This window comes from Moschus berezovskii, chromosome 1 (assembly GCF_049115385.1).
Source record: "Moschus berezovskii isolate FMDL1 chromosome 1, NW_MosBer_1.0, whole genome shotgun sequence".
Taxonomy (NCBI): domain Eukaryota; kingdom Metazoa; phylum Chordata; class Mammalia; order Artiodactyla; family Moschidae; genus Moschus; species Moschus berezovskii.
The window spans coordinates 108,621,721-108,638,348 of record NC_142460.1 but is presented as its reverse complement, the minus strand read 5'-3'; the positions used below and the strand labels follow the sequence as shown (position 1 = coordinate 108,638,348).

At 37.1% G+C, this 16,628-nt stretch overlaps 1 protein-coding gene across 1 annotated transcript in view; it reads right to left on the bottom strand.

Annotated features, from left to right (window-relative positions):
• The window catches only part of CCDC39 (coiled-coil domain 39 molecular ruler complex subunit), a 57,260-nt gene that overhangs the window by 427 nt on the left and 40,205 nt on the right, over window positions 1-16,628 (bottom strand). Inside the window, exons 14-19 of the mRNA XM_088838869.1 lie at window positions 14,283-14,406; window positions 5,764-5,923; window positions 5,214-5,320; window positions 3,346-3,486; window positions 3,026-3,205; window positions 2,799-2,884 (exon numbers count right to left, since the gene is read on the bottom strand). Coding sequence (XP_088694995.1) covers window positions 2,799-2,884; window positions 3,026-3,205; window positions 3,346-3,486; window positions 5,214-5,320; window positions 5,764-5,923; window positions 14,283-14,406 — 798 coding nt within the window. The remainder of the gene's footprint in view (window positions 1-2,798; window positions 2,885-3,025; window positions 3,206-3,345; window positions 3,487-5,213; window positions 5,321-5,763; window positions 5,924-14,282; window positions 14,407-16,628) is intronic.

The window sequence follows — 16,628 nt, the reverse complement described above, 5'->3', positions numbered from 1 at the left end:
AAATTAGTTTAAAAAGAAAAAGATGATAAACATAAAGTTTCAAATCAGTAGAAAAATAGTTCTGCAAATATATTTCTATTTTAAAAATGTTTCAACTATAATTTAGAATCATTAGGTATTAAAAGTTTGCCAAAATCATTCAACAAAAGGTAAGAAAAGAGGCAAGAAAATTTGAGTGCTGGCAAGATTAAAATGATAGGTTGTATAATTTGAGCCAAAAAGAAGAAAGTGAGGAACATATTGATAGGAAAAAGTGGTGGGGTCATTTGAAAAGCATAACTATTCTGAATGATAAGTTTTGAAAGTATGCTTTTATGAAAGTACTAGGGTGGAATGGGTGAATTTAACTCAGATGACCATTACATCTACTACTGTGGGCAGGAATCCCTTAGAAATGGAGTAGCTATCGTAGTCAACAGGAGTCCGAAACGCAGTGCATGGATGCAATCTCAAAAACGACAGAATGATCTCTTCATTTCCAAGGCAAACCATTCAATATCACAGTAACCCAAGTCTATGCCCTGACCAGTAACACTGAAGAAGCTGAACCGTTCTGTGAAGACATACAAGACCTTTTAGAACACCCAAAAAAGATGTCCTTTTCATTATAGGGGACTGGAATGCAAAAGTAGGAAGTCAAGAAACACCTGGACTAACAGGCAAATTTGGCCTTGGAGTACAGAATGAAGCAGGGCAAAGGCTAATAGAGTTTTGCCAAGAGAACGCACTGGTCATAGCAAACACCCTTTTCCAACAACACAAGAGAAGACCCTACACATGGACATCACCAGATGGCTAACACCGAAATCAGATTGATTATATTCTTTACAGCCAAAGATGAAGAAGCTCTATACAGTTAGCAAAAACAAGACCGGGAGTTGCTCAGATCATGAACTCCTTACTGCCAAATTCAGACTGAAATTGAAGAAAGTGGGAAAAATCACTAAACCATTCAGGTATGACCTAAATCAAATCCCATATGATTATACAGTGGAAGTGAGAAATAGATTTAAGGGACTAGATCTGATAGAGTGAAACGAACTATGGACGGAGGTTCATGACATTGTACAGGAGACAGGAATCAAGACCATCCCCAAGAAAAAGAAATGCAAAAAAGCAAAATGGCTGTCTGAGGAGGCCTTACAAATAGCTGAAAAGAAGTGAAAAGCAAAGGAAAAAAGGAAAGATATAAGTATCTGAATGCAGAGTTCCAAAGAATAGCAAGGAGAGATAAGAAAGCCTGCCTCAGTGATCACTGCAAAGAAATAGAGGAAAACAATAGAATGGGAAAGTCTAGAGATCTCCTCAAGAAAATGAGAGATACCAAGGGAACACTTCATGCAAAGATGGGCTCAATAAAGGACAGAAATGATATGGACCTGACAGAAGCAGAAGATATTAAGAAGAGGTGGCAAGAATACACAGAACTGTACAAAAAAGATCTTCACGACCAAGATAATCATGATGGTGTGATCACTCACCTAGAGCCAGACATCCTGGAATGTGAAGTCAAGTGGGCCTTAGGAAGCATCACTATGAACAAAGCTAGTGGAGGTGATGGAATTCCAGTTGAGCTATTTCAAATCCTAAAATATGATGCTGTGAAAGTGCTGCACTCGATATGTCAACAAATTTGGAAAACTCAGCAGTGGCCACAGATTGGAAAAGGTCAGTTTTCACTCCAATCCCAAAGAAAGACAATGCCAAACAATGCTCAAACTACTGCACAATTGCACTCATCTCACACACTAGTAAAGTAATGCTCAAAATTCTCCAAGCCAGGCTTATACAATACGTGAACTGTGAACTTCCAGATGTTCAATCTGGTTTTAGAAAAGGCAGAGGAACCAGAGATCAAATTGCCAACATCCAGTGGATCATTTGGAAAGACCCTGATGCTGGGAAAGATTGAGGGCAGGAGGATAAGGGGACGACAGAGGATGAGATGGTTGGATGGCATCACTGACTCAATGAACATGAGTTTGGGTGAACTCCAGGAGATGATGATGGACAGGGATGCCTGGCGTGCTGCTGTTCATGGGGTCACATAGAGTCAGACACAACTGAGCAACTGAACTGAACTGAGGGTGTTCAAGTAGGTGCTCACCATGTTTACATAGAAAGTGTTTGTTTTGTTTTACTTAAAAATCTTTTAGGAAATCCTTTCATGACATCTTGCTGTGGAGTAATGAAAAGTAACATGGTGCTGAATGTGGCAGATTGGGAATTTTAAGATGAGGATCATCTTTAATATTAATAATTATTATTTTGTCAGCAAGGCACAGGAATGTTGACTAAATGTCTACCTGATAGAATTCTGGATAAAACCAAATTGCAGAAGTAAAGAATAATTTCCTTTTTAGCAAAACAAAGCAGCATAAATAAAATTCTGACTCCTTAGATTTTACAGTGCATTTTAATCTTATAAATCTTACTCAATATGTATGTACAGCTAAGTGGTCCTTTTATGGTTTAATCAGTTCTTCCCACACTCAGGGATAACCTATGTGTATCATCCAAATTTTCACCCTGCTTTATCCTGCTGAAATAGCTGATAGTCACAAAGCACTATATGTCAAACTGAAAATGATAACACCAGACAGAAGCCAGAAGGGAAGTCTTGTGCTGCTAGCTGGTTTCTGCCTCTGACACAAACATCAGAAGGTAGGGAAAGTGGAGGAGAGTACTAGCAGTGCACTGGCAGGTCCAACAGCTATGGCATATGGAAGTGACCGAATGCTTGGGTTAGAAGCTGTAACCAAGTGAATCAGGAGATGGTGTTTTATCCTTCCACTTACCTTGCTGATAACAGTGAAGTCTGGGAAGGAGATCTAGAACTGTGACGACTACCTTTAGTACTACTTGTAGGTAGTTCTAAACCGCTCTGGAAAAATATTCAAGAGCAGTCATTAGTACCACTGCATTTCAGAATATTTTTCAGTAGATTTCATTTTATGTTTAATACCATAAATTTTTCTTCATGACATGTTTAAGAAATACTTGACTAGAAGATAACTCTTATTACCTGTTGAAAGTATGTTTGAAGGATAACACTGATCTCAGCATTTTCTTGGATGATATCAACTAACATTTCATCAATGATCTTGTGAAGCTGTTTCACTTCACGAAGTTTGATATCTTGTTCTTCTAGTGTTTCATCTTTTGTATCTTTCAAAAGACGGACTTCCTTGATGAGTTTTGCACACTGTTGGTCAACAGCAGTCAGTTATTTAAACCTATTTTCTAGAACTTAGTATTTTTTAATAGATGAAGGAAGATGTGAGGTTACTATTTGGAACTCCAAAACATAAATATGACAGGTCAGTTTTTTAAAGTTTCCGATACCTGTTTAGTTACTCTTTCTAATTTTGGCTTCTGTTCCTCAGTTTCTTTGTTTAATTGAAGTACATAAGCTTGCTTCTCTGTTACTTTTTCTTTGACATTATTTGTTAAGTGTTCTATAACTGTTAAAGTATTTTCCATGCTCTGCATAAAATAAATATTAACAAATTTATTGGTTAGGATCAGAAATAACTTTTATAATTGCCACTTGTCAAGTATTTAATTCTGATTCCTTTGTTTTTGTATATATATGCTCAGTTGCTCAGTCGTGGCCAACTCTGCATATATAATGTACATTCTTTTGGTAGATAATAAGTATAATGGTTTTATGGATTAAGTTTTATATATAATTCCACTGGAAGGTTATTTTTATGGTATTTGGGAGAAAAACAATTCAAACAATAACTATTGAAAGCACACAGTTTTCAAAGATTCCCAACTCATATAATCTATTTCTTTAATAAAAAAAAAAAAAAAACTCTGTAAGTTCACTCAGTCATGTCCAGCTCTGTGACCCTTTCAGCTGTAGGCTGCCAGGCTCGTCTGTTCATGGGATTTTTCAGGAAAGAATACTGGAGTGGGTTGCCATTTCCTCCTCCAGTGGATCTTCCCAACCCAGGGATTGCACCCCTGTCTCTTGTGTCTGCTGCATTGGCAGGTGGATTCTTTACCACTGAGCCATCAGGGAAGCCCTTAAATGTTTATATAGAGCCTGCTTATTACCAAGCACATTGTTTTCTCATCTTTCAAATTTTTAAGGAACAGTCTTTTAAGGTGATTTTAAAGGATTTAACTGAAATAAAGATTAGTGGATAGATCATAGCTAGCTATAATTTATCAACTGATTACCAAGTAATTGTCAGGGCTTAGCACTTGAATTTTATTTATTTTTTTAAGGGTGAATTGCAATTTTTTTTAATTGCTAATAATTCCGTAAATTACATAAAAGTAACATATTCCCCAAGAAGAAAGGAAGAAATCCACAGTTTTACCACAGCAAAAAGTAATTGATTCTTCATTAACAAGTTTTCTCTTTTAGTCTTTACTCATTTATATATAATATTCTCTTCTTATAATCATAGTAACAGTTTTGCTTTTTCAATTAACATTAAATATAGACATAATCTTTTATTTTTATTGGAGGCTAATTATTTTACAATATTATATTGGTTGGTTTTGCCATACATTGACATGAATCCGCCCCGGGTGTACATGAGTTCCCCTTCCTGAACCCCCCTCCCACTTCCCTCCTCCCCTTATCCTCCCCTCTGGGTCATCCCCACATACCAGCCCTGAGCATCCTGTAACATGCATCAACCCTGAACTGGCGATTCGTTTCACATATGATAATATACACGTTTCAATGCCATTCTCCCAAACCATCTCACCCTCACCCTCTCCCACAGAGTCCCAAAGACTGTTCTATACATCTGTGTCTCTTTTGCTGTCTCATATACAGGGTTATCATTTGCATCTTTCTAAATTCCATATATATGCGTTAGTATACTGTATTGGTGTTTTTCTTTCTGGCTTAGTTCACTCTGTATAATAGGCTCTAGTTTCATCGACCTCATTAGAACTGATTCAAATGCATTCTTTTTAATGGCTGAGTAATACTCCATTGTGTATATATATGTACCAAAGCTTTCTTATCCATTCGTCTGCAGATGGACATCTAGGTTGCTTCCATGTCCTTGCTATTATAAACAAGCACTTGAATTTTAACTAGTTAATACTTTGATCACTTTTTTCTCATTTAAGTGAGATATCTCTGCTTCTCTAAAAAATTGTATATTAACAAGAGTAGAATAATTATAATAGTGATAGTTAACTTTTACTAAGGGCTTATTATTAAAGCCTATAGAATTTACCTGGATATCTTCCTGTAGTTCTCTGATTTGTCTTTGTTTGTATCTGTATTTTTCATCAACAGCTCTTTTTTGTTCTTCTAGTTGAATTTTTACCTCATACTCAGCACCTAGAATTTAAAAGAATTTTTGCTTTAAATTTTTAACATGCTGTGTAGAAAGCAACTTTAAAATATTACATAATTTAAACTTCTAACATTTTTCATTATGAAAGATCAACTTCCATATGTCTAATTTTTGAAAAATAGGGTGTGAAATAACTATTCTTATTTTGTCAACATAGAGCACCCAGTATGCTATTTTTTTCAAATTTGAAATGAACTTCATAGAGGAGTAATATGCCACATCACTACAACTAGTTACAGGTGGAATTAACACCTTAGCACTTATTTTAAGTGGGGGAGGAAAGGGGGGTTGTGGTGATTAGGTTTTCCAGCTGAATCAAACATGGTGCACTTGTTTTACTTATCGCATAGTGATCCTCTATTTAAAATAACTATGCAGCTTTCATTGTATGTACATTCCTTTAAAAGTTTCAATAATTTCTACATACTAGATGGAGTCACTTTCTGAAAAGATTGTTTGTAATTGTTGTTGCAGCTGTTCAGCACTTGCAGGGTGTTTCCTAGAGCATAGATTTCTTTTTCGGCTTTGTTGATCTTAGCATCCAAACTGTCACCTTCCCTTTGAAGTTCTTCTTTTTCTTGAGCAGCCTATTTAAAACAGAATAGAATAGATTGGTTAAAAGTATTTTTCATGGTGGGAGGGCAGAAAAATATCTGTGATCAGGGCAGGAAGTACTTAACTCACAACAATCCCAATTTGCCTTGGGACCTACATGCAGCACCAAACATTTATTTCTTGCACTTGATTTACCAAATCCTAAAGGCCTTCCAAATAATAGCACTTAGGATACAAAACCATGATGGGAGTTAACTAAAACTTACATGAAGACTCTCGAACAAAAATGACCAAAAAATTAAGCAAGTATAAACTTTACTGAGAAAAGAAAAGGTTAAATAGAAGAGGTTTCAAACTAGATATTAAATAAAAGGAATATATGTTTCTTGCCTGGAAGAGGCTGGTACACTTTGTCATTTTAAATCTTAGGAGTAAAAGAGGTTAGCAAGCTATACCCGTGAAAGTGTTAGTTGCTCAGTTGTGTCCAACTCTGCAACCCCATGGACTATAACCCACCAGGCTCCTCTGTCTATGGAATTCTCCAGGAAGAATTTTGGAATGGCTTGCCATTTCACTCTCTAGGGAATCTTCCTACCCCAGGGATTGAATATTTTTAAGAGAAAAAATACTGCATGATTCTACTTACATGAGGTACCTAGAGTAGTCAGATTCACAAAAGCAAAGTAGATTGGTGGTTGCATGAGGTACCTAGAGTAGTCAGATTCACAAAAGCAAAGTAGATTGGTGGTTGCCAGGGATTTCAGGGAGGGAGAAATGGGGAGTTACTGTTTAACAGGTACAGTTTCAGTTCTGAAAGATAAAGTTCTGGAGACAGCTGTTGTGTTGACTGCACAACAATATGAATATACTTAATACTACTGAACTGTTCACTTAAAAACTATTAAAACAGCAAGTTTTAAGCCCAATTTCATATATATATATTCCTAGAGAAGAAAATGTTAACCCACTCCAGTATCCTTGCCTGGAAAATCCTGTGGACAAAGGAGCCCGGTTGGCTACAGTCTACGGGGTTGCAAAGAGTCAGACAGAAGTGAGCAACTAACACTTCACTTCATGTATATATTATCATATTTTAAAACAGCTTTAATTAAAGATAGTTATGATAAATGTGGCCAGGAACAAGTGAAGTCTATAAACTGCTGAAAACCAAAAATTCCTCAGTGAGTAGTCAGTGGACTTCTGGGCTAGGCCTTCTAGAGTTGTACCCAAACAGTTCCAAAGCACTTCTCCAATTAAAGATTGAGAGTGATAGTATGCATATATATTTTAAAATGCCCCCATGAAAAGATGCTCCTCATCACTAATCATTACAGAAATTTAAAACTACAGTGAGATACCACCTTACACCAGTCAGAACAGCCATCATTATAAAGTTTAACACATGCTAGAGGAGGTGTGAAGAAATGGGAATCTTCCTACACTGTTGGTGGGAATGTAAATTGGTGCTGCCACTATGGAAGACCTGTAGGAAGGTTCCTGAAAAAACTAGAGTTGCCATATGATCCAACAATCCTCCTCCTGGGCATATATTCATATAAAATGATAACTCAGAAAAGATACATGGACCTCTCTGTTTACAACATTATTCACAAAATATGGAAACAACTTATATGTCCATGGACAGATTAATGGATAGATGTGGTACATATATACAATGGAATATTAACTCAGCTGTAGAAAAGAATGAAATAATGCAATTTGCAGCAACATGGTGGACCTAGAGGTTATCATACTAAGTGAAGTAAGAGACAAATATATGATATCAATTACATGTAGACTCTAAAATAAGCCTATCTGTGAAACAGTCCCACAGACATATTAAACAGACTTGAAGTTGCAAAGGGTGGGGTAGAGGAGGAAAAGAGTGGGAGTTTTGGATTAGCAGATGCAAATTTAACCACTGGCCTACCAGGGGAGTCCAGAAGACTGTTGGTTTTTAATGACTAATATGGTAAAAGCAGGGTTCAGGAATCAAACCTCTACTTTTCATTTATTCTAAGCAAGCAAAAAGTTCTCACAATCAACATTACTGCCTCTTTCAAACCTGATCAAATTTTACATAACTTAAGATCTACAGTTTTTAAAGTCCTTCTCAGGTTCACTATTGTGAAATTAACTATATTTTAGTTATCTTTCCTAAAGTGTTAAGATATTACAATTGACTCAATTACTGAAGCAAATTTGTGATAAAATGTATTTCTAAAAATAAACTGATTGACATAGAGAACAGACATGTGGTCACCAAGGGAGAGGAGGTGGGGAAGGGATGGGAGTTTGACATTAGCAGATGCCAACTAATATATACAGGCTGGATAAACAACAAGATCCTATTGAATAAGCCATAATGGGAAAGAATATTGGAAAAAGAATATATGTATGTATAACTGAATCACCTTGCTGTACAGCAGAAATTTAACACTAAACAAATCAACTATAATAAAGGTTAAAAAAAAAAGTACAGAAACCTATTTTTAGTCAAAATCAACTAATAAAATTTATTTGGTAAAATTACTCAATCCCAAGTATCTATCTTTAAATCAGAATGTGATCACTGGAAAAGTTTTGGTAACATTTCAATTCTTAACATTTTCACTGTTTATTGTTTTATTATGCCTCAAGATATACATTTTATATCAAATAGTATGTAATAAAAAGCTTAGCAAAAAAAAAAATTCTGAGATAAATTACATCTAATTCTTTCAAGTGGAGTCTAGAATTAGAAAACATTTCATTTAAAATATAGTGTAGTGGGAAAAAGAGCTAGAATAAGTAGATTTTAGTTGTAGATTTCCCACTAGTAAGCTGAATAGCATTAGATAATTTACTTCACTACAAGTTCAGTTTATCAAATAAAGGCACTGGATTTGTTCATTTATACAAATTCCTGATCTAATTCCATATATACCTTAAATTTCTAAACCATTATGGTCCCATTTGCCTCTAAATCACCAATTATATAATGTTTACCTTTTATCCTGGATTAGAAGAGCAGTTATTTGGAAGAAATGTTTATACCTTTCTGTCAACATTTTAAAGTAATTTTATTGGACTGTTTCATTAAATTCTGATCAGAATTGAACTGTTTCCTTATAAAGATAAAAGGGAACTTGGAAATGTGATTTGAAAGATGCCAGACCTTCAATGATTGCTGATTATATTTTTTCTGACTCTTTGTAAGAGTCAGATATAGAAGCTGCTAAGGTGGGAAAGATTGAAAGCATGAGAAGAAAGGGACGGCGGGACAAGATGGTTGGATAGCATCACCAACTCAATGGACATGAGTTTGAGCAAGCTCCAGGAGATGGTGAAGGACAGGGAAGTCTGGTGTGCTGTAATCCATGGGGTTGCAAAGATTCAGACATGACTGAGTGACTGAACAATACAAGGTGGGTAAAAGGGAACTCGACTATGTGTGTAACATAGACCAGAGGATACTTGCAGGACCAAAATGAGGACTGTGGGTTGAACTGTTAACCTAAAGAAAATACAAGAAGTCCCAACCCTCAGTACCTCAGAATGTGACCATATATCGAAATAGGGTCTTTGTAGATGTAGTCAAGGTAAGATGAACTCATTAGGGTAGGCCCTAGTCCACTATCCCTAGTGTCCTTACAAAAACGGGAAATTTGAACACAAACACAGACAAAGGAAAGGCTGAAGAGATACAAGAAGAATGCCATGTGAAGATGAAGGCAGAACTAATGATGCTTCCATAAGCTAAGGAATTCCAAAAACTTCCAGCAAACCACCAAAAACTAAGAGAGACCCTTAGAAAGAACCAATCCAACCCTTAGAACCAATCTGCTGACACCTTCATCTTGGACTTCCAGCCACTACAACTGTGAGATGTCTATAGTATAAGCTACCTAATTGTGACACTTTGTTACAGCAGCTCTAACAAATTAATACAAGGGGTCAGCAAATAATATGGGAAAGAGTAAATATTTTAGGCTTTATAGGCCAGTCTCTAAACCACTAGTACTTAATACCACTGCTATTGTAGCATGAAACAGCCAGAGACAATACATAAATGAATGAGTTTATGTATTGTATGGTTCAGCACTTATTTATAAAATGGTAGTGGGCAGCATTTAGCCCAGAGTCCATGGTTTGCTTACCCCTGAAATAGAGTATGGAGAAAATAAAAGAGTGGTTTGCTCTATAACCAAACTCCTCTCCCCCAGTGCTATAAACATACATATATGTGCCTATCAGGAAAGGCCACCTTCAGGAGGAGTGAAAAGGATATAAGGAAGGGAAAGGAACCTGAGTTGAGTGAATTTACATCCTAAGTCTACCACATTCAAAACTAGAAATGATGTTTAGCTTCCAAGTTTTCTCCAGCATTGAAACTGCTGAAATAGTATTTTCAAAAATATGCTCATGTGAACATAACACAAACATGTTCAAAGATTTTGTCCAATTCATTAGTGAAGGAACCAGTAAGACATTTAGACAAGTTCAAAAAGAGAATTAGAACAGATTTTATATACATACAGAGTCAGAAATGCTGAAATTAATTTTCTTATAAAACTGGCTAGTACCTTTAGGGGAATAAAATATAATGCTTGGGTTATCTTTCCTACAAGCATAAGTGAGTTGTATTACACTGGGCAAAATTCATTTGCATTGTTATGAATGTGAATCATATGCATTACCATCATTTTTCCATAAGATAATGTCTATCCCTCTAGAGAATGGTAAAATACATTAGTCAACAGAAAATCAGTCAGAGGGGTGCATTCCTGTAGAATCAGATAATTCCTGGAGGGCGTGCTAGAAAATGGCAAGCCTTCTCTGTCACCATGCAGTGGCATCATTGCACACCCACTGATTGCTTTTCCCCATTTTCAGACCATGGATGATTTTTCTCAACATAAACCAGACTGACTTTAGTTATTAAAGAAAGTTTCAGTTTTATACGTCTGGCACACATGAGGTATAATGAGTAAAACATTTAAATGTGCTGTAAACAAAACATGTAAATAACTGTGTGGCAAGCTAGGAACCCTGGAGAAGATGGAAAGTGGAATGTGGCATCAGCAAATTGAGAACAACTGATTGCCTTGATTAATGTCACATTTAGTTATTTTGGCACAAAGGAATACTCCTCCTCATATGACCTGCCTGTGCATACTTCCCATCAACATCATCATCCTAACAGCAATAACAATAATTTCAGCTAATATTCATTGAGAGTTCATTTTGTTCCAGGCACTGCTTTAAGGGCTTTATGTATATTTTCTCATTTACTTCTTACAACAAAAGTAACAGTATCCTAATTTTGCAAGTGAGGACACTGAGGCCCCAAATGGTTAAGTAACTTATTCAAGGTCACCCACCTAATCAGTGATATTAAAGACTGGGACGAAAGCACTCTAACACCAGTGCTTTTTATGTAACTCTCATCAGAGCCCTTGTTGGGAGAGAAACTTCACTGCAATTGTAGCATCTATCTACTTCCAACAATTAACAGAATAGAGCCTCCAATTCACCCCTTGGGAACCTTCAAAACCTGAGAAGAGGAAAATACTGTTAATAGTGGGCAGAAGCCTGAGGTACTAAAGACTGATAAGCATTTGAGAGTTGGAACTCATTTCTCATATAGGTTGGATGGAATTTCCTGAGGCAAAGTGGCAGACATATCACACAGTGTAGTATGTGTTCAGGGCAGCCTAAAAGAAGGGCTACAGAAGGAAACTTAGAAGAGTAAGTAGAAGTCAAATGGAGGGTGCATCCACAGGGGCCATCCTCTAAAAATATGAACCAGAGATCTCCTCCCCACTGCTATTCATGTATGATACAGTAAAAAATGTGCTAATGTTACAATTTCCATTCCTTCTTTGAACTGTTTTGAGTAACTTCCAGACCTCTCTGCAAAGGAAATTATACCTGTTCAGGGTATTTTCTACATGGGAAAATGAACATAGAAGCACTCAGGAAGGAAACTGCATCTAATTCCTGATTACTTCTAAATTTCCCTTAGGGTTACAAGGTAAAGATAACCACAAGATGGCAGTCAACTCTCAAAACATCAGAAAAAACAGTAAGTTCATTTGATCTGTTTGTCTCCTAATATTAAGGCAAAGGATATCTGCCATACCAGGACAGCAATGGTAAACTGGAGTGTAAGATTCAGAGGTGGTGGAGCTCCAGGAGACAAAGTCTAGGTTGTGGTCATATGAGTGGATACAGTGAAGTAAAGCTTTGAGCCTAAAGTGCTGAATAGGTTGTCACAAGCATATGACACTGAGAGTGATAGTAGGTTTTAGAGTAAAAGAGTTTATGAACTTTGAATAAATGAGGGAACATAACATGACACAGTTACGAAGAACTGACTCACTAGGAAAGACCCTGATGCTGGGAAAGATTGAAGGCAGGAGGAGAGGAGGACGACAGAGGATGAGATGGTTGGATGGATCACTGACTCAATGGACATGAGTTTGAGTAAACTCCAGGAGTTGATGGACAGGGAAGCCTGGCAGGCTGCAGTCCATGGGGTTGCCAAGAGACGGACATGACTGAGTGACTGAAATGAAGTGAACTGAACTGAATGTGACACAAATGATAGCCAAAAAAAAAAAAAAAAACCTGTGTCAGAATGGTCTAGGCTTTTCTTTGACCTCATGTGTATAAAACTAATAGTCCTTCAGTACCTCCATCTAGCAACTCCGGTTCTATGACCTTAATTATGAGCAATAGCTACTGGAGTGCTATGAAATTTGAAATTCCATGGCAAAAAAAAATGCCATTTTGGTTGTTAACAAAGAGCTTGGGATTAACTCCAATCCCAAAGAAAGGGAATGCCAAAGAATGCTCAAACTACCATACAATTGCACTCATCTCACAGGCTAGCAAAGTCATGCTCAAAATTCTCCAAGCCAGGCTTTAGCAATATGTGAACTGTGAACTTCGAGATGTTCAAGCTGGTTTAGAAATGGCAGAGGAACCAGAGATCAAATTGCCAACATCCGCTATATCATCAAAAAAGCAAGAGAGTTCCAGAAAAACATCTATTTCTGCTTTATTGACTATGCCAAAGCCTTTGACTATGTGGATCACAATAAACTGTGGAAAATTCTGAAAGAGATGGGAATACCAGACCACCTGACCTGCCTCTTGAGAACCTGTATGCAGGTCAGGAAGCAACAGTTAGAACTGGTCATGGAACAACAGACTGGTTCCAAATAGGAAAAGGAGTATGTCAAGGCTGTATATTGTCACCCTGCTTATTTAACTTATATGCAGAGTACATCATGAGGAACACTGGGCTGGAAGAAGCACAAGCTGGAATCAAGATTGCCGGGAGAAATATCAATAACCTCAGATATGCAGATGACACCACCCTTATGGCAGAAAGTGAAGAACTAAAGAGTCTCTTGATGAAAGTAAAAGAAGAGTGAAAAAGTTGGCTTAAAGCTCAACATTCAGAAAACTAAGATCATGGCATCTGGTCCCATCACTTCATGGGAAATAGATGGGGAAACAGTGGAGACAGTGGCTGACTTTGTTTTTCTAGGCTCCAGAATCACTGCAGATGGTGATTGAAGCCATGAAATTAAGACACTTACCCCTTGGAAGGAAAGTTAGGACCAACCTAGACAGCATATTGAAAAGCAGAGACATTACTTTGTCAACTAAGGTCCATCTAGTCAAGGCTATGGTTTTTGCAGTGATCATGTATGGATGTGAGAGTTGGACTATAAATAAAACTGAGCACTGAAGATTTGATGTTTTTGAACAGTGGTGTTGGAGAAGACTCTTGAGAGTAACTTGGACAGCAAGGAGATCCAACCAGTCCATCCTAAAGGAAATCAGTCCTGAATATTCATTGGAAGGACTGATGTTGAAGCTGAAACTCCAATACTTTGGCCACCTGATGCGAAGAGCTGACTGATTTGAAAAGACCCTGATGCTGGGAAAGATTGAAGGCAGGAGGAGAAGGGGACGACAGAGGATGAAATGGTTGGATGGCATCACCGACTCAATGGACATGAGTTTGGGTGAACTCCAGGAGTTGGTGATGGACAGGGAGGCCTGGCATGCTGCGTTTCATGGGGTCGCAGAGTCAGACACAACTGAGTGACTGAATTGAACTGAACTGAATGAATACTTCATTTTACTACAACTGTAAATCCATTAGAAGTGGAAGCGTGAGTCACTCAGTCATATCCAACTCTTTGAGACTCACTGTAGCCCACCAGGCTCCTCTGTCTGTGGAATCCTCCAGGCAAGAAAATTGGAGTGGATAGCCATTCTCTTCTCCAGAGGATCTTCCCAACCCAGGGATCAAAGCCTGGTCTCCTGCATTGCAGATGGATAATTTACCATCTGGGCCACCAGAGAAGCCCATATATCCATTAAGCTTACCTTTATTACATAGTAGGCCTGTGTTTTCTCCTCTTCTCCTTCAGGAGGCAGCATAACAACAGTAAGAATTTCATATCTGTTCTTCAGCTTATCAATTTTACTTAGCCGCTCATTAAACTCAGCACTAACATGAAAAGAAAAATTAAACACTGAAAAACAAACAATATACTTTTTTTAAGGGACTATACTGTTCTTAGAGAAGACACCTGTATTTGTGTTACTACTGAAACAGTTTAAATAGGTTCTCACTTTGCAGTTTTACACTTCAGTTTGAAAATAGGAAATCAGTCCTGAATATTTCATTGGAAGGACTGATGCTAAAGCTGAAACTCCAATACTTTGACCACCTGATGTGAAGAACCAACTCATTGGCAAAGACCCTGATGCTGGGAAAGATTGCAGGTGAGAGGAGAAGGGGATGATAGAGGATGAGATGGCTGGATGGCATCACCAACTCCTTGTATGAGTTTGAGTAGGCTCCAGGAGTTGGTGATGGACAGGGAAGTCTGGTGTGCTGCAGTCCATGGGGTCACAAAGAATCGGACACAACTGAGCAACTGAACTGAACTGAACTGTGAAAAGTCTCAGATTTTACCCTATTTGAAAGCTACCAAGTTAGTCTGCACTTTCATGGATGCTGGCAGGAAACAAGATATCTGGGTCACAGAGAAAGGACTTTACCACTCATTGGCATACCAAGTAGCATGGGCTGCCTATTTGCATTGGTTCCCCTTGCTCTTGAAGTCACATGCAAGTGAGGAGGGGCTCAAATGGATGTTGCACATACAGTAGGTTTATGTCACAGCTGAAGAACTGCTAATCCAAATATTTCATAATGGGAAATAAGCAAACATACCTAACCTTTGCTCCAGAGGGATATACTATCTCTAGCTCCCAAGGCTATTCACTATCCAAATATCCTTTAAAAGATAGTCCAATGCAAATCAAAACCACAATAAGATATTACCTCACACCCGCGAGAATGGCTACTATCAAAAAGACCAAAAAAATAACAAAGTATTGGTGAGGGTGTAGAGAAACTGAACCTTTAAGAACTCTTGGTGGGACAGTACAATGGTGCAACCACTATGAACAATATGGCAGTTCCTCAAAAAAATAAAAAAGCCGTATGATCCAGTCATCCTACTTCTGGGTATATATCCTAAAGAACTGAAAACAATTTTCAAAGACATGTCTGCACATCGATGTTCATATATTATTCACAATAGTTCACAATAGCCAAGAAGTGGAAGCAAGCCAAATGTCCATTGGCAGATGAATGGATAAAATGTGATACATACATACAATGAAGTATTATTCAACCTTACAGAGAAAATCTGTCACATGCTACATGGGTGAGTCTTGCAGACATTATGCTAAATAAAATAAGCCAGTCACAAAAAGACAAATATCAATACTACATGATCCACTTATGTGAGGCATCTCGTGTAATCAAATTCATATAGGTAGAAAAAAATAGTGGCTATCAAAGGCTAGGGGAAGGGGAAAATGCAAAGCTAATATTTAATGGGTATAGAGTTTCAGTTTTACAAGAAGAAAAAGTTCTAGAGATTTGTTGCTCAAAAATGTGAAAATACTAATACTACTAACTGTACATTTTTAAGTGGTTAAGATAAATTTTCAGTGTTTTTCACCAAAAATTTTTTAAAATATGGTCCAGAACAGGATAGTTATTGCCTCTCCTTGCAAGGTATGCAGAAATATGAGAAATCTTTGGAGAATTATCTCCTGAGATTTACAGCCTTAAAATTGCTGGTTACTTTCTTCATTTTATTCCAGTAAATTTATATTTTTAAATCATTTTTAATAATGCTAATATATGTACAGCAACATGGAGACTCATTTGCCTGCTACAGCTTCATGAAAATAAGCCTTCCAACCATAGTGAAAAGAAATCTTCAACATACCAGGTTCCTACTCCTGAAGAAAGTTGATGGTAAAATATAGTAAGTATCAGAAGTTATAGCTTTGATTATTTTTAAGTATTAATATTGTTTCATCAGAAAATATTTACTCATCCTTTATGTGATTGTAAAAGACAAGCCTTGTTGGCCTTTCAACTTAAGATGGTGGACTAAGCACAAACATATGTCTCCTCCTTCCTAAAACAGAAAATATTAAAAGGAAAAAAAACCTACCACAGCTCTGGAAACAAGAAAGATAATTTTCTTTATGAATGAAAAAATGGAAAACAAACATGATATGATTGAGAGGAGGAAAAAAAGGAGATACAGAAGATTACGCAGAAATAAGAGCCACTTTTCATGAAAGAAGTCTGTAGAAATTTTTTTCTAGAGAAAAATCAGAAATTTACTAAAACAGATG